Source organism: Rhipicephalus microplus, chromosome 6 (genome assembly GCF_043290135.1).
Source record: "Rhipicephalus microplus isolate Deutch F79 chromosome 6, USDA_Rmic, whole genome shotgun sequence".
NCBI classification, from domain to species: Eukaryota; Metazoa; Arthropoda; class Arachnida; order Ixodida; family Ixodidae; genus Rhipicephalus; species Rhipicephalus microplus.
Genome location: NC_134705.1, coordinates 11787934 through 11807049, shown reverse-complemented (window position 1 = coordinate 11807049; position 19116 = coordinate 11787934). Strand labels below are relative to the sequence as shown.

Sequence of the window (19116 nt, the reverse complement as noted above, 5' to 3'; positions counted from 1 at the left end):
GGAGGATGGCGACTCTGCGTATTTCGTCGATTATGTGGACCGCAAAGAAGAAATATTGAATGGCACAGTGTGCACATACAAGTCACCGCCCATGGCGAGTCCTCAACGATTGACGGGACCCGGTTGAGACCTACGACAAGCAGAAATTTTTGTGCCCCCCAGCTTACCAAAAAGTGTTGTGAAGAATCTGCTTGCTGTGCTGCTTGCTGTGCTACAGGAAAATATCCATAGTCGTGGGTTCGTTGTGCCCCGTCTCAAGCAGCTGTTCATCCCATTGCACTGGGTATATAAAGTTGGCACGTTTCAACTTGGAGCCGACAGTTTCATCAATGTTTCGTAGCCAACTGTGTCATGAGTGTAGTTCAGCGGATACCTACTATGGCTGCAAAAACACTTTTTCTCGTACTGGTAAAACTTCCCAGAGTGGCGCAAAAACTTTTACAGTTGTTTGGCTGGCTGTTCACGGATGCATCAGCTGTTGAACTCTATTGCGAGCTGCTTCCACGTTTTTCGTTTTCTTTGAAGGCACACGGCGACCATCTTGGTACTTGTTGACAAAATCTGTCAGGAAGTGGCCACTTTGTCGGAGCAGTTTACTAAAATAGCAAAAAACTTGAAAAAAGTCATGCGATTACGAGAGTGGCAGAAAAGTGGCCAGACGAAAAACGTGTATTTCACCAAAAGCTGCCAGTGCCTAAAGAAATATTTCTACTGTTTATGCTTGGCTGCTTCTGTGCATGCTGTTGTTAGTTTATTGCAGTAAGTCTGATTTATTGCTGCTTGAGGTAATAATCTTATTGCGAAAGTTTACCTTTACTCGTGCCTGCACTTAATGAGTTAAGGACATGATAAAGGAGGTTTCTGATACTTTTCTCGTCCTTTTGCCCGTAGCCTTACTACAAAAAGTTAAGGTCAGTTCAATAATACGGTGGTCAAGACTCTAAACCTTAACAAAGACAACAGAGAATCTATTCCCTTTAACTTATACCAGGCCGTTCTCTATTTGGTCTAATCGCATGATCAAAGTTGCTTCTACTTCTCTTCAAAGCTAAAAAATTGACATTTGCACATGTGCCGTTTCATTTAAACAAATAATGTGCAGGTTAGTCTTGGTCATGAGAAAAATTATCATTTTTCTGCATAATATGTGATATGAACTACTCAAATTTGATACGAAATTATTCGACCAAGTCAGTGTTCGCTTGCAACCTAACAATTACTATTCACACAAACCTCATCGAAACAGGGGCCAATAAGAAAAATGAGAGGTGAGGGCGAGACCTGCAGTGTTCGGTGACAGAGGCCGATGCAGAGCTGCACGCCCGGGAAAAGGGCGGCCGTGATCTGGTTGCCCACCACCAGGTTGGGGATGGACGGCTGCAGCTGCACGGCCTCGCGTGCCAGCTGAGCAAAGAGCTCCCTGCAGAAGAGCACATTCTGCGCGGCCTCCAGACGCTGCTGCCAGTGGGTCTCGGGGCTGGAAAAGGCGTTCTGCGGCAGGTTGATGCTCAGCTGGCCACTCGCTATCGTCTCCGTGTCTGCACACCGCCATAAAAAATACTGTCACCGCCTGTTTATACATTACTGCCATCCAGTTCCATAGCATCACTACACAACCTAGTGGTAAAAAAGAAACAAGCTGCCATTCTAAAGAATGCATGTCTCACATAGGGATCATGTTTAAGCTGCTTTGACATCAGGAATCAAAAAGCATGTTAAAACCGATCTCTAGAATGACTCAAATCTGAAAACCCATTATGAATTTCAAGTTTTTCCCCCCTCTCATGTTGCAACATATGGTGGTACCATGGGCCACCTCAAGGAGAAAAAAGTGCCTGAGACTAATCACGTACCTGCAGCTTATCTAAACAAAATGCTATACTAAATCGCAATAGGCAAATAAATAATGAGTGTACCATTTCACTAAGTTAAGGGCATTTTTTCTGAAGCCATGAGCGAGAAGCAAAACATACACAGGCCACATGTTTGAGATTCGAACTTCCTATCTAAGGTGACTGAAAACGTGGTCCCAACATCTGAGACTCTAGCCAAGCTGGCACGGCTAGTACGATCATACCACAGTCGCAACTGTGCCATCGCAGCGCTTGCACCAGGAGGCTACTATTTAACAGCTAGTACTACCAAGTCTGGGGCAACGATGAACGTGCAAAAAGAATAAAGCCTCAAGGGAGTCACTGCCACCAGAAAACAACGGTAATGGCAAGGACGAAGATGACACCACAGCACATGCCACAGGCAAAAGAACACCAGCACATGAAGCCAGCAGTGTGGAAGTGTGTCAGAGCTGTGTATGCTATTTTGTATGCTACATCTCATCAGCTGTGCCTGTTAGTTTGTTGTTCTCAAACTGCTTCCAACACAAAACTGACACTCGTCAGTAATAAACTGACATTTAATTACCTGTCTAAGCTGCAGAAAGCGATGGTCAGTGTTAGGACTGATAGGACCCCAGCAACATTTCAGTTGCTGGACTTGCATTGTCCAATTCAGTAGACATGGCAATTCACGTCAACTGAACTGGACAATGCAAGTGTGCCATTCGACGGCAGTGGCAATCAGAGCGATAGTAGAACGTGCTTCGTCATCAATGGCTTCGAAGTTCGCGATCACTGCTTGCTTTGCCAAGTGTTGGTACTCGCCGCTGAAATTCGTGATCAAAAGCTGAACCCTCTGACGTTTCACTTGGCTGATGTCGCACGCGACACAAATTTGCCAAGCCAAGAGCATATAGAGGTTAGTTTCAGCGATACTGTGGAGATGAGGGTGGGACACGAACCCACATGGGCAAAGCCCAATGGATTAGCAGTCTACTCTCTTGTTGTCATAGTCGCTCTCCACAAATACCAACATACTGGCTCGCCGCGCAAGTACGATGGTGTCGTCAGCAATTCGAAGAGTTGTGGTCTGCGCAGCTGTATCCTTTTGTCTGGGTGTGTGGTCGTCACAGATCGTTATGAACAGGCCGTGAAAGATGTTAATGATTCCATGCTCGCGAAGGAAATCCATTACGAGAATTAGGTTTTGGGAGCATTCGCGCAATACGACGAAGGAAGCAATGTATGTCGACTCACGAATTCGGAGCCGTGCAGTGCATATTCCCAGCGGTGTCAATAGGTGACCTCCTGCAGTTTGGAGGTTGGGTCCATGTCCCAAAGGTGTCGTTACCTTTCGCAGTTCTTCAACGAAGTCAGCGCTTATCATGGAACAATCGGTGCTCATGTCTACCAGAGTCCTTACAGGGTGGTTGTCGACAAGAACGGAGATGTGATCAAAGACACGTTTGTCGTTGATGGCATACGTCAGCGAAAGATCACTGTTATTAGTTTCCCCGGCACGGGCTCGTGGACCTAGGTGATCATCCTGCAAGGACATCCGAAAATGTCGATTGTTTGCCAGGTAACGTCCAGTGCCGTGGAGACGGTGAGCAGGATTGGCGACGCGGAAGGGTTGCAGACTGCTGGCTTTCTGAGTACTCAGCGATAGCACGAGGCCGCTCACCATTTCTGGGTCCATGAGCAAATATTTCCATGAGCAAAACAACGGTGCCTAGAGTGTGCCTGGCATGTTTGCTCCAGCCCTGTGGTGTTTGGTGCATTCTTTGACCAGCTTTCAAGTAGAAAAACTGGGAGAGCTTTAGCCTCTTCTGCATTCAGTGAAAAACCATGCTAAAGAAAAAAAAGACGAGCAGTATTCCCCATTATAAAGCATACATCTAACGTTACATTCACAGGCCTGTGCCGTTCATCGTCATTTTCGTTCGCAATAGTTCTGGCGAGCACTGCTACGTGTTGATGTGGTCTCCAGTGATGCTTAGAAGCATGGGAGGGCCACTGTAAATACCTTAACATGTTTTTCACAGTGAAGATATGTGCAATTATGAACAAAAGCACGTACGTAATGTTCAACTTGTCCCCAATGTGGTAATGCGCCTTCGCCAGTGCAAGATTAACTACTGATTCCCCCGAGGTACATCTCACTTCACCACTCAACTATGTAAAGTCGTCACCATGCAGATTATTGGTGAACTACAAATGTGCTATTGGTAGACGTGATGATCACTAAAATGACCATATTCGCTGTAAAACTGTACAAGCAAGTTGGCTATAAAAAGGAGCCCGAATTTACAGCTGAACTGGCGACTCTGTAGAGGACCCCGCTTTCTTGTGTTGTGGTAAATCTTGTGTAGGCAGAGCATGGTTGCAAACTTCTTTAGAACATTTGCAGTCATACCACAAGAGACTGCCGATTTGTAGCAAATTTCGGAGTAGTCAAATTTTAGTTTTGGAGCATTTCAGAGCAGTAAAATATTTGTTTTGGAGTGCTTTGGAGCAGTAAAAATTAGTTTTGGAACATTTTGGAGCAAGTACTTTTGCGATTAGAAGCATCTTGGAGCACTAAAACATTACTTTTGAAGCATCTTGGAACAGGTAATCTTGCAGTTAGAAGCACTTTTGAGCAGTAAAATTTTAGTTCTGGAGCATTTTGGAGCAGGTAATCTTGCTATTAGAAGCATTTTACAGCAATAAAAATTTAGTTCTGAAGCAGGTAATCTTACTATTAGGAGCATTTCGGTATAGGTATACAGTCAAATCTCATTATAATGAAGTTGAAGGGGAGTCGTATTACTATTATAACCATTAGTTCATTATAGCCATTATAATGAACTAATGCGCAAACAGAGGGAAACTCGACGCATTCCTGACACTTGCAAATCTTGAACATACACAAATCATTTACTTCCATCAATACAAACCCCCGTTATCTTGCACCAATTACGGCACCCAAAGACTTAGCCACATGCTGCCTACTATATTGAACTCATACGAGCAGCAAGACATAAAAATTGACACATTGAAAAAATATCGATGTGCAAACACTATTATTGTAGATTTGTATTGTTTACATAGGTCACTGTCACAAAACGAGCGCTCAAAAAGGGCGCGCCGCCAAATTCTTGCGATAACGCGCGGGAGAGACGCCGCGACGTCAACGAAAAAAAAAGAGAAAACAAGCATCCAAGGACTCCCCGGGCGCGTGACCCTCCCCTCTCGGAAGCGTAGGTTTGCCGACGAACCTCCTCACCCCACAACGGCGGCCGAGCAAGCACTCGAATGTTCTAGATGGAAAGGGGCGGGGTGATGCCGGGTTGAGTCATCCGTCGCGTACAGCATTCGAACCGTCTCGCCCTCTCCCCAGCCTTCGCTGCGTATCGCGCCGACGAAATGACGAGAACTTTCTGGAATCTCGCGCGGAAGGTATTTAATGGAGCAGCCGAGGTGAGAGATCAGGAGAAGACGGAAGTTAGCGCCAGAGCGCGTAGGGATTCCGCCGTGTAGTCGGCGAAGGTTTTGTCCGTAGAGACAAAGCAGGAGAAGAAGATGATTTCCACCTGAGGGATGACGACTCGAGCTACAGGCAAGAGTGTGTGTTTACCGCTATCGAGCGAAGACGCGTGGCAACAGCTGCGTGTGTGAAGCCGACGTGTTTCCGGCGAAGAAGTTTGAAGCTTGGAGAGTGGCCAATTGAAGACGCGAGGTTTCCTGGAAGAGAAATTTCGGGGGCCAAGTGAAGACGTGAGGTTTCCTGGAAGAGAAACTTGGGCGAGGTTTCCTGGAAGAGATACTTTGAGGCAGCGGAACGACAGAGGTTTCCTGGAAGAGAAACTTCGGGGGCAGCAGAATGACAACAACGCTGGACTTTGAGTGAGTGATTCTCGGAAGAGTATCATCCAGATTTTTGTTCCAAGAACTTTGGACTGAATAGGTTTTCTATCTCTTTAGTCTTTAAGTGTCTTGGTTGTTCAATGCATGCGACTGCATTGGAGTGCGTATTGTTGTCTGTGTCCGTTGTTTCGAGTGTGCCTGATTGTACTGTGTAGTACGTTGTTTGATTGGTGACATATTGTATGTAACTACTGTGGAGTGTGCATTCTTGTGTATTTTTTCGATCTGCCATTATTGAGAATATAATTCTGTTTTGGTTATCAACTCTCGGCTCTGACTTGTTCTTTGGGCCACAGCCGGCGTCCGCTGGCGCGCCAAAAAGGACCACTTCTAAATTGTCCACGCTTTCGTGGTGCAGTTCGGGGGGCCGATACTTCGGCCCTTGGAATTAGCCCGGCGATCGCCTCCCTAATTAACGGGACCGGTGTGACAATTAATCTGGCGTCCGCGACAGGACCTTTTGGTGCACAGTGTGTCCAAGGTAGTGAGAAAGAGCCTCGAGTTGTTGATAGTGCTATCGGAACGATTTTGTGTGTTGCTCAGTGTTCTCGTCAACGAGTGCAGGAGAGTGTTCCGATATACTGAGTTAGGCAGATATTTTTTGCACGCGGCAAGGTTTTATTTGCGAGACACAATGGATCGAAAAGTTAGTCGCTCTTGGTGAGAAGATGGGTCTTTCTGGCGCCGAACTACGGAAGTGGGTCACCCAGAAGGAAAAAGAAGAGAAAGAGAGGGCCAAGGAAGAAAAAGCAGCTGAGTTGGAGAAAGAAAGGTTGGCAGCTGAAAGGGCGAGAGAAGAAAGAGAAGCGGAGATGGCTGAAAGAGAACGGCAGCGGCAGCGCGAAATGGAACTCGAGCGGCTCCGTTTGCAACAGCGAACTGAAACTCCCGTCCAAGCTAGAGTTGAAAGCAGCGAACGGGAAGATCACGGCTTCCGCTTGAACCCAAGCAAGCTGCTCGTAGCGTTTGATGAAAGGAAGGACGACCTTGACGCGTACCTTCACCGATTTGAGACGATTGCGAGGAGCCAGAATTGGCCGGAACATCAATGGGCAACTGCTTTGAGTACTTGCTTGAGTGGTGAAGCACTCAGTGTGTACGGTAGGCTGACGCCGACCGATGCAGCCTACTATGCAAAGGTGAAAACTGCTTTGCTGAAGCGATTTAGATTTACTGTGGAAGGTTTCCGGGACAGATTTCGGACAGGAAAGGCAGCTGATGGTGAGACGGCTACGCAGTACGCCGCCCGACTTAGCCATTATTTCGACAGATGGATTGAACTTTCAGGGACAGCGCAGGAGTACGATGAGCTTAGAGAGCTCCTTATTAGAGAGCAATTTCTTACTAGTTGTCACCCAAGCCTGTCGCTGTACTTGAAAGAGAGGAGAGCCAAGTCACTTGAAGAGATGCTTGAATTGGCTGATCAATTCTTGGAAGCGCAAGGCGGAACTAATTTGGCCAAGGTCAAGAAGGAGTGTCCCGAAGATTCGAAAAATTTGGCACCCGAACAAAAGAAGCGTGCACCGGAGAGTGTTCCGCGATGTTTTCTGTGTAACCGAGTGGGTCATCGCGCAAACAACTGTCGAACAATCTTTACGAGCCCTACGGTATTAAAATGTTTCAAGTGTGGTCAGACTGGGCACAAAGACGCATGTCGTAACGGAGCGAGTCAAACTCACCAGGTATCCTGTGTGCTAGCAGCACCGAAATCCGATAATAATGCCGTCACCGACGGATTTGTAGAATTGAAAAATGGGAAGAAAATTCCTATTGTGGGTGCTGTAATGACAAAACAGCCAACCAGTCTTACGAAGGGAATGCCAACGCTGCCTGGAAAAGTTGCGGGCAAAAAGGTTACAGTGTTAAGAGATACCGGTAGCTCCACGGTTATCGTGTGACGAAATTTGGTACGGGAAAGTGAGTTGACAGGCAAAACGAAACCGGTTTGCCTGGTTGACAGTACGGTTCGGATGCTTCCCGAAGCAGAAATTGAGGTTGAAACCCCGTACTTCAGCGGGAAGGTTACGGCTCTATGTATGACGACCCCCCTGTACGACCTCGTCATCGGAAACATCGACGGGGCGCGAGGGCCGAACGAACCAGAACGTTTGGGGGAAGACCCGAAGATGGAGCCCCCGCCGACACAGGGGCCGCGAGATACAGCGGAGAAAAATCCCGTGAAGGATCTCACTCGAGCCCAAGGTGAAGCCTGGGCGCAAGAGACAGTGAATGAGAACATCATCGTATTGAATGAGTTCTCATGCTGGGCAGCTGGACGTACGTCGGCACGACCTCAACCGACTGACAGTGTAAAGGTGACGGAGTCGGCCAGCCAGGCTCAATGTCGTGACATGAACAAGCGGGTGAATAACCGGGCAGGATCGGTTGAGCGTCATGACCCGTTAGCAGTGTCGGAAGTGACAACGATGGCTGAGACGCCGCCTCAGATACCGTCGTTGGAAGGGGCTCGCCAGAAGAAAACGAGGAAAAACCAGAAGAGATCGAGCGAGCACCGCAAGAAAGGACGCAAGCGCCGCTCAAAGTACACAGAATAAGTGCTGAGGTCGAATCAGAATGTGTTTGGCAGTGCTGAGTGCCATATGTTGTGTTAATGTTGTGTTATCCTGTGTCACAAGTGTCGAAGTGTTTGTGATGTGATGTATAGTATTGTACAATTGTTGTAATGAGAGAACTTTGTACATTTGTATTGTTTGGAATATGTGATGGAGTGTTGTACTCATGTACCGGTGGTTATATTTCATGTGTTGTGAGATTGAATTACAATGTACAATTGTATTGCGTGATCTATTGTGAATGTGAAGTGTCATGAGCAACGGATTGTGTTACAGTCTGTGAGAGTGTGTGGTGACTGTTCGCGCTCGTTTGTGTGGTTTTGAATATTATGAGATAATATTCTTAAAGTGGGGGGCAATGTCACAAAACGAGCGCTCAAAAAGGGCGCGCCGCCAAATTCTTGCGATAACGCGCGGGAGCGACGCCGCGAGGTCAACGAAAAAAAAAAGAGAAAACAAGCATCCAAGGACTCCCCGGGCGTGCGACCCTCCCTTCTCGGAAGCGTAGGTTCGCCGACGAACCTCCTCACCCCACAACGGCGGCCGAGCAAGCACTCGAATGTTCTAGATGGAAAGGGGCGTGGTGATGCCGGGTTGAGTCATCCGTCGCGTACAGCATTCGAACCGTCTCACTCTCTCCCCAGCCTTCGCTGAGTATCGCGCCGACGAAATGACGAGAACTTTTTGGAATCTCGCGCGGAAGGTATTTAATGGAGCAGCCGAGGTGAGAGATCAGGAGAAGACGGAAGTTAGCGCCAGAGCGCGTAGGGATTCCGCCGTGTAGTCGGCGAAGGTTTTGTCCGTAGAGACAAAGCAGGAGAAGAAGATGATTTTGACCTGGGGGGTGACGACTCGAGCTACAGGCAAGAGTGTGTGTTTACCGCTATCGAGCGAAGACGCGTGGCAACAGCTGCGTGTGTGAAGCCGACGTGTTTCCGGCGAAGAAGTTTGAAGCTTAGAGAGTGGCCAATTGAAGACGCGAGGTTTCCTGGAAGAGAAATTTCGGGGGCCAAGTGAAGACGTGAGGTTTCCTGGAAGAGAAACTTCGGGGGCAGCGGAATGACAACAACGCTGGACTTTGAGTGAGTGATTCTCGGAAGAGTATCATCCAGATTTTTGTTCCAAGAACTTTGGACTGAATAGGTTTTCTATCTCTTTAGTCTTTAAGTGTCTTGGTTGTTCAATGCATGCGACTGCATTGGAGTGCGTATTGTTGTCTGTGTCCGTTGTTTCGAGTGTGGCTGATTGTACTGTGTAGTACGTTGTTTGATTGGTGACATATTGTATGTAACTATTGTGGAGTGTGCATTCTTGTGTATTTTTTCGATCTGCCATTATTGAGAATATAATTTTGTTTTGGTTATCAACTCTCGGCTCTGACTTGTTCTTTGGGCCACAGCGGGCGTCCACTGGCGCGCCGAAAAGGACCACTTCTAAATTGTCCACGCTTTCGTGGTGCGGTTCAGGGGCCGATACTTCGGCCCTTGGAATTAGCCCGGCGATTGCCTCCCTAATTAACGGGACCTGTGTGACAGTCACTCTGCATTGCTTTGCATCATTTATTGTGCACCTTTATATATTTTTTTCCTTATTATTTCTTTTGTGTAACCTCATTGTGTACCTTTCTTATGTTCAAAAGTGATGTTACATACTCTGCGAATTACTGTGTTCATGTGTTTATGAAAGATTCCTTTTTGCTTGTATACCTTGGCCTGTCATCTACTTTGTCTTCTGCTCGTATTGTTTTCCTGCTTTATAATATTTGTTTTTTTTTTTTTCATTTTATTGTATTTCCTTTTCACCCTGTCATTGCTGATGTAGGGTCGACGGTGCTTAGTCAAGCTGAAATAACTGCAGCTTTTTTACCGTTTCCCCATTTTTCGCCATTCTATCTGTTTTGGTGAAAATTTAAAAAAAGAAAAAATAAAATGATCCATTTCTAATGAGAATTATCCAGAAAGAGAGAATGTACTCACTACCGAATATCACAGCAGCCCGCCGCACAAAGAACGGCTGTCAAAAGTCCGTCCTCATGGTCATCGTAAGCACTAAAGTGGCGTCACAGCAAGTCTGTCGCATGCAGAGCTTGCGCGGGCGTTGGTACGTCGGGTTCGCTAACATTAGGCTCCAAGGTGTCGACACATTCGTCACTGTCATCATGCACCCCCGTCACCACACTTTCGTCACCCCGTCAGCATTAGAAGCAATGTATGTGCAGAAAGTTATGCACAACGCCAGCGTCAAGGAGAGCGTCCTACGACGACTGTGTCTGGTCGCCCGCGGCACCCTCATTGGCCACATCACTGAAATCTTCGACTACAATTTTTTTTCCCGACGCCGAACTCAACAGCTTTCAACATTGCCGGCTTCTGCTCGATTGTTATATTTTTGCGCTTAGGTTTACCGCTGCTGTTGTCCATCTCATGTCGGGCAGCGAAACTAATACAGGTGGTGTTGCTCTTCCACAGCGAACGACAAAAAACATAGCCGCAATCTCTGCCGTCCCAGTGCGCAGCTGAGGCGGAGGAGGATGTCAGATGCGCGGGCAGGTCAATGAGTTCTACAGGAGAGGGGAGGCCGCCTGACGCGCACGCTCGCACGAGTTGCTGCGCGGGCAACTTCCTTAGTTCCTGAAGAAAGGGGAGGCAGGGAGACACACCCACGCGCGTGTTGGCAAGCGGCTTCGCGCGAGTGCAAGGCGCGAGTTAAAAATAACCGCAGCTGTGATGATTCGTAAACTGTCGTGCGTTAAAAGATATTGAATTGACGTATACCGAAATGATCAGTAAATGCTCGTTGTGGACAAAGGATGGTTCATTATAACCATTGCAAGGATATTTTCACTTCGTTAAAAGGAAGTATTAAATACATCGCTGTCAATGAGAATTTAAAGGGGAATTACAATTGCTTCGTTCATCATATCCCACATCGTTATAACAAGGTTCTACTTAACACGAAGCAGCGCGAGAAATGAACGTGGGTTCTATCACTGCTCGACAGAGGTGCTTCTAACATGAAATCAAGTACACACGCGTGTGCACTTGATTAAATATCCTGGATATGGTCGTTGTAAGGGATTCTAACTTCAATGACAGCGTGATGTCCTTGGAACACGAAAATCTGGTTATGAAACCAGTACTTGAGGCCTTTTGTTGTCTCTCGCCCTGTTGTTTTATAAAATAAACAATATGTTAGGCTTGTTGCATGTTAGTTTTGTTCCTAGGTATAATACCTTATTTACTCACATAATGAGCGCACTTGCATAATAAACACACCCCCAACTTTAGTCGTCAAAATTTGAATTTTTCCCCCCACATAATAAACGCACACCCTACATTTATCTGCTGCAGTCTGGCTAATCAACACATGGCGTCTCTTCACCTGTTGGACCTCTTTCGTTTTTCCGTTCTTTGTTATTTTTGCCGACCCCCCTCGGCTCACCCCCCCCCCCGCGTGTGGCCGCGTGCCATATTTTTTCCTTTCTACCTGTGTGCGGCACGTCTCCCGTATTTTTTATCTGTGCGCCACAGCAGGGTTCATGAATGTGAGTGTAGAGACATCCCAGCTGATAAGCACACAGCGAGCGAAGGTGACGAATCTGCCCGCCCGGACCAACGATCGCTTCCTGCAAATACAAAACTATAAGGCCCAACGACGTGCATGCTATTTTCGAGTGACGACTACAGCATTTGCTGTCATGAAGGGTCATTTGTCGCTATCGCGTCTCAAGTTTCTGGAAAACCATAAAATTCGCTTGTCACCCAGAAAAGATCGTGACGATTTCCACAACATGATAGCAGCCCCGACACTTGCCTCCCTTGTTCGTCGCACGTACAGAAACTTCTCATGTGGAACTGAGGCAGCAGCCGTATTTGTCGTTAATCTTGTTATCGACGGTTCGTTTTGATGTTTAGGGGGTAGCTTGCTGCAATATTCGTTACTTGCTACAATGACAACTGCATTTCCAATGGAGGTGGAAATGTAGGCCCATGTGTTCAGATTTGGGTGCACGTTAAACAACCCCAGGTGGTCAAAATTTCTGGAGCCCTCCACTACAGCATCTCTCATAATCATATGGTGGTTTTGGAACGTTAAACCCCACATATCAATCATCATCAATGCTACAATGACAACGGCGTCACCATGCGAGGTTGTCGCAAAGTAGGCAAAGTGCGTCATAGGACACGCTTCTGGGCGCTTCTCGAGATCACAGCAGATACCACTGTTGCGGATTGCGAAAAAAAATAGCCGCAAAACGCTTTTATGGCTTGCGTGTTGCGTTGCGGGGACAACTTGCAGAAGATAAGGCCATCAACCACCGAAGATGAGTAAAGTGCAACAAAGAACCTGTTTCCGAACAGTCTACGCTTATGCGAAAAGCTAAGCGACCAAACTTTTTTTTTTTATTACAGCATTTTTTACTCATGCCGAAAATGTTTTCATAAAATCTGCCCCGCATAATAAATGCACTCCAAACTTTGCCGAGATTTTTCGAGAAAAGAAGTGTGTCCATTGCACAAGTAAATACGGTATTTTTTGCTGCGACCAGGTTTCGTTTGCAAATGGGCTTCGTTTGCAATTACAGTACATCATTGCCGTACGTGAATAAACTAATGCAGAAATAACACCACTGCAATCACCTTCGTGAACAGTGACATATCTCTAGCCTTCTGTTATAGATGCGCTCATCGGAACCTTGATTGCGGTCCCACCGCAGAATGAGGTTGAGTTTCATTGCTCCGCAGAAGTACTGGCGGCCAATTTTTGAAAGCAGCAGGGGCCTGTTCGCAGAAAAGCAAAGAATTCTCTGATTAGATGCGACCGCTGTCTCCGGTGATTAAAACATTATTTAATGTTATTTAAATACTGCCACAATTACAGTGTCTACTGATTTCAAGGTTTTGACCTCATTCTGAGAGCTGCATAAAACTGCCCAGCGAGCCGCATGCAGCCCGCAGGCCACAGGTTGCGAACCCCTAAGATAGACGGTTTGGCGCAATTTACGTCGATTTTATCAAGTTGGTGCAGCAAATCTCGTTTAGCACACTTTGGCGCAGTTGGCGCAGGAATGGGATCTCTGCATTTGTAATGACTGCGGCATTCTGCTGGCAACCTGAAGGTTCTTTGAGAGGGGACTGACATCAGAAGGTGGTCAGGGTAGCCTGCTAGTGCACTGAGCATTTTGGCAGTCAAGAGTGACTCCCATTAAATGGCAACTCACTAAAAATTGCACATCCAAAATGGATTGTTCCTTGATGTTCTTAAATATATCCATGACGCGCATGCATACTGGTTGTAGGGTCCAAGGGGACAGAAACCTCTGCTGCCCTTTTCTTCCTCCCACTCGAAATCAGTCAAAAAGACCAACAGTGCCTTGACAATTCACCAAGTAAATCATGTCGCCTGCTTAGATATGATATTTCATGAGATTAAGGTGCTACCACAGGAATACTGGTGCCCGCTAACGAACTTTTCGATGAAGTCTGCCTCAATGTTTTTACATATCAACTGTGAGTTTTACCTATAACCAGAACACCATTTTTCTCAAAGAGGGCCACACAACCACAATTCACCGTAATGCATGCCAGCTGGCCTTAGACCATCGATTGTGCCCACTACTATTATGCACTCTCACATACGTTCGCTTAGGCACCTGCCCATCCGTGTATAGGTTCATCCTACCTATCCTACGAATAAAGTGTTGCAAGTTCGTACTGTGTGTGCCCTTTCTTGTCTTTTACTGTGTTGCGTTCCTTCCAGTGTTTTACCAAAATACCCCCAAGCTTCTACAATGAAAAACTGGTAGGCATCCCCAGCATTGGAGAATTCAATTTCTTCGGCTGCGAAATGACTTGCAAAAAAGTGCAAACTATGCCATGGCCATCACAAACAAGCATTGCACGTACCTTTCTGGATGGTGACCTGAATGTAGGAGATGCCCTCCAGCTCTGAAGGCAGAGTCACCTGCAGGGAGCTGCCAGCCCGATGCTCACTGCTCTTAGACACCTCGAAAGTGCCGCTCTGCCAGAAACGAGAGCCCGCTGAAAGCACAATGCTCCTCAATCACTGAATCAAGTGGTCATGAACGCAAACAATTCAAAACAGCTGCACGAGAAGCCCACAGATGGCAACACATGAAGACTGGACACACTGCTAATCAGGGTTTCAGATAAATTTTTCTAGTTTATGTCTTACTTTCGTTTCACCACAAAAAGTTCCATTCAGTTAGTTAGAGAACAAAAAAAATGTTCCGTAAGAGTTCACAACATTATTTATTTGTATGCAAGAACTTTTAGAGTAATAATTAAAATGTTGGTTTCGTCCTTACTTACTAATTCTCCTCTCAAAGTGGGACAGGGGTAAGACAAGTTTTTGACAACTTCGTACAACTTATTGTACCACGACGACCTACAAATTGGCACAGACTAGTAGCCTTTTAAATTACAGTAAACTTACTAAAAATGAATAATAAGCCGACCTCCGAAGATCTGTCGTCAACGTGGTAACGGAGAGTTTCCATCAGCGGCTAATCTCACATCCCCTCGGTGGTGACAACACGGTTGTCCAAAATCAAGAAAAACCGCAAGCGCGAAACAATCAATGCAATAGCAACAACTTGCAATGTAAAGCTGAGAACTGCAAGCAGATTGAAATGCACAGCACGCTGCTCACGCACGAATGACACACGAAAACAATATACACAGAACGAGAACAAACTAACGTTTACCGCTCTACACTTGACACGCTGTTTAAACAAAAACGAGACAGAAAATGTAATCACAGGTGCAGATATGAGTGCGAGCTAACAAGTGCCCCAGCTGCTACTGCGCTGTGTTTGACAAGTGCACTCTTTTGGCAAACGGCGCCTGCCCAGCGAGGGAAGAGATTTTTGTGTGCACAGCAACTAAATTCAATCATACCAGTCAAAGCGTGATTTTCCCCAGCGAAGAATAAGCGTGCGCGCGCAGAGGCATCTAACCCCTCTCCCCCCCCCTTACGGGGCAAAGTGCGCGTGGGAGATAAACGGGCGTCGGGGCATCGTGACGAGCCGCAAAGCGCCGAGCGTGGGCGGCTTTTATTCTTCTGTCATGAATTCTCAGATATATATATATATATATATAGACACGTATACATATACGGTGAATAACGGCGGTGGCGGCAAAAAAAAAAACAATCAGCCGAGACTGTCCATACAATTGCTACATCGCAATAATACATTAAAAAGCTGAACAACATCGAGGCCACACCATGCGCGCACAGTGAAACTATGCACGCACTAGCGGCATCGAAAACGAAGAGCAAACTACACGAACACAGACACGGATAGCACGAAAAACTATTCGGTAAGTGCCCTCTATAGGCAACATGGCCCCACATATGTGATGCTAACTAAGAGCGTGGCACTGCAACGCGCTGAAGTTGTGTTGTTTTTTTTTTTTTTTTTTTTTTTGGAGGTTGGGGGGGGGGGGGGGGCACACCCGCGCATGCCCGCCTCGCGCACACCCGCGCGCAATAACGAGCGCTTCCTTTCGCCTCGATGAATGCATGGATGGATTGATGAGGCTGTACCCTTTAGATCGGGCGGCGGCTAACGCCGCCTAGCCGTTATACTTAGTGAACAAACAACTAGATTTATCTTTTTTTCCCCTTTAAATATTGAAGTATAGGACTGATACTTTGCAGTGAATGGTTTAATTTTCACTCGTGCCTTGACTATAGCCACCAAGCAGATAACCTACTTCTAGTTATTTCTACCCGCTTAAAGTCTATTTGGCCCTTTCTATCTCTTAACCCCAGTGCTTTGAAAAACTCTGCGCCATTATCCTGATCTATAGGATGAAGCCCTCAACAGAACATTATCGAGTGTTTGGCAGTTTCCTCCTCCTCTCCACATGCACTGCATACCGTGTCTACCCCTTCGTATTTGGCCCGATATGTCTTGGTTCGCAATACTCCTGTCCTGGCCTCAAACAGTAGAGAACCACCCCGAGTATTATCATAGATCCTTTCCTTGGCAATTTCCTGCTTAAAAGTTCGATAGATCTCTAGTGCGGACTTCTTAATCATGCCAATTCTCCACATGTCAGTCTCCGTTTCCTTCACCTTCTTCTTAAACAATAGTTCTTTTTGGTTTGGCCCCTTGCTGTTTTCTAAGTATTTACCCATCAATTTACTGGTTCGCTTCCTCCATTTTGTATCGGCATTCTTCATGCACAAGTAGCTGAAAACCTTCTTAGCCCAATGCTCCTCCCCCATTTCTCTCAATCGCTTCTCAAATTTTATCTTGCTGCTAGCATCCCTGCCCTCAAATGATGTCCATCCCATATCACCTTGTACTCCCTGCTTTGGTGTATTCTTGTGAGCTCCTAAAGCAAGCCTACCTATTCCACGTAGCCTAATTTCTAATCTTGCTTGAACTTTTGATCTCATGCACAAGACCGCATTGCCGAACGTCAGACCAGGAACCATGACCCCTTGCCATATTGCTCTCACAACATCATACCTATAGTAATCCCACAGTGCCCTGTTTTTCATCACCGCTGCATTCCTGTTACCTTTAGTCGTCACGTATATTTCCTGTTCCCTTAGGTACTCGTCCCCATTGCTTATCCGTACACCCAGATATTTGTATTTATCTGTTATCTCTAGCGTGACTTCCTGTATTTTAAGCTCACTATCTTCATTGTCATTAAAAATAATGACTGCTGATTTTTCTTTACTGAATCTGAAATCTAACCTATCTCCCTCATTACCGCAGATGTCTATCAATCTTTGCAAATCTTCCTTGTTGTCGGCCATTAGCACTATATCATCTGCTTACACCAATGCTGGTAGTGCCTGTTCTATGAGTTTTCCTTGTTGGACGAAAGAGAGGTTGAAGCCAAGTCCACTTCCCTCTAATTCAACCTCTAATCCTTATAGGTACATCATGAATAACAAGGGTGACAGAGGACACCCCTGCCTAAGCCTTTGTTTTACCTCTGTTGGTTTAGATACCTGTTTTTCCCACTTTATAACTACCTTGTTACTTTTACAGATATCCTTTAAAAGATTAGTGACTCCACCTTCCACACCTAGTGTGTTCAGTATTCCCCACAAGTCCTCTTGAACCACGCTATCGTACGCTCCCTTGATATCCAAAAATGCTTGCCAGAGGGGCCTGTGTTCCTTTTCCGATATTTCGATGCAATGCGTCAGTGAGAACAGATTGTCTTCCAACCTCCTGTGTTTCCGAAACCCATTCACCCCCTCATCCTTTATCCATGCATGCAGTCTTCTCTTTATAATCTGCAACGCCAGCCTGTAGACCACTAATGTCACTGCTATAGGACGGTGGTTGTTTAGGTCAGCTTTGTCCCCAGTTCCTTTATAGATCAGGCTCATCCTGCTAAGTTTCTATCCATCGGGGACTTCATCATAGATTATTGTTTTGCTCACTGCCTCTCTCAAAGTCTGTTTAGGCTTCGGACCCAATGTCTTTATCAGCATAATTGGAATGCCATCTGGGCCTGTTGATGTACTACTAGGAACCCTCTTCTCAGCCCTTTCCCACCCTCGTTGTGAAAATGGTGCCATTGCGTCACTTGATCCATCCTTGTTCATTGTGATGCATAAGGCACTTCTTTGTTGAAACTTTTCTGTCACCCTTGTACTTATATATTCAATAGCTCCCTCCCCTTCTGACCTAGCACCTTGGGCTGTAGTTATAAACCTCTGCTCTAGGCTTGTCTCATTTCTTAGGGAGTTTAGATGGTTTCGAAATTTCGCAGCTGTCTTTCTATTCTTTTTATGTACTTCTGCCAGCCACTGAGCCCCCTTTCTTCTAATCTTTTCGTTGATCAGAAGGGATGCTTCCCTTCTACAGCTTAGAAAGATGTCCCATTTTTTTTTCACATCATCTGTCGGTTCACCCCGCTGCTTAGCATGTCTGTGTTCCCTAGAGGCTTCCCGACGTTTTGCTATGGCTCCCTTAACTTCCTCATCCCACCAACTCTTGGGTTTGTGTCTTCTTTTCCGGGGTAACTTGTCACGTGTCTTAGCAAGCTCTAGCTCAAACAGTCTAATTAGATTCGTGCATGTCCAAACTGTTTTATTATTCTCAGTGATTACTTTATCAATTTGTTTAGTAGCTATTTCTATTTGCCTTTCTGAATGAAACTTTTCCTGTAGTTGCTCACCTTGTCTCCTTCCCATTTTCACGGCTCTTCCAAAATTTAGCTTGATACGTTTGTGATCACTACCCAGACTTCTGGAGCCAAATTCATCTATGTGCATTAATCTGAGCCTATCATACATCTTATATGACATCAGTGCATAATCTATCGTCAACTGCAGCCTTCCTAACTGCCATGTTATTTGCCCTTCACACTTCTCAGTGCTGTTGTGAATGATAAAATCATGCCTTTCACACATATCCATGATCATTTTGCCTTTTGGGTCAGTATACCCATCTATATCTTCTACGTGCACATTCATATCTCCTAGTATAATTATCTCGCACTCTCCTATTAATTCCTCAATGTTCTTTGATATACACTCCATTATTGCCTGGTGCGCCGGGCATGCGCGCCACCGCCGCTTCGCGCTTTGTCGACGGCGGGGTAGCCGCGGAAGATGCCAGCTTGAACCAAAATGCCAAAATGCGGAGCGAAGTTCCTAGATTGTCCGTGGGGGAAATTTGTTATATCAAGGCTGCCTCCCGCTGTTACTTTGTTGCATTGAGGTTGAAAATACATGTGCTTCTATGAAGCAAACCCAAAGAATCCCACAGCACGAAGTTTTTCAATCACCGTTTTGCT

At 46.1% G+C, this 19116-nt stretch overlaps 1 protein-coding gene across 12 annotated transcripts in view; it reads right to left on the bottom strand.

The window, feature by feature from the left end:
• MED17 (mediator complex subunit 17) overlaps window positions 1-19116 on the bottom strand; it is a 258928-nt gene that overhangs the window by 78063 nt on the left and 161749 nt on the right. For all 12 annotated transcript variants that reach the window (XM_075865805.1, XM_075865809.1, XM_075865806.1 and 9 more), the window contains 2 exons: window positions 14224-14358; window positions 1282-1538 (listed from right to left, as the gene is read on the bottom strand). In XM_075865805.1, coding sequence (XP_075721920.1) covers window positions 1282-1538; window positions 14224-14358 — 392 coding nt within the window. The remainder of the gene's footprint in view (window positions 1-1281; window positions 1539-14223; window positions 14359-19116) is intronic.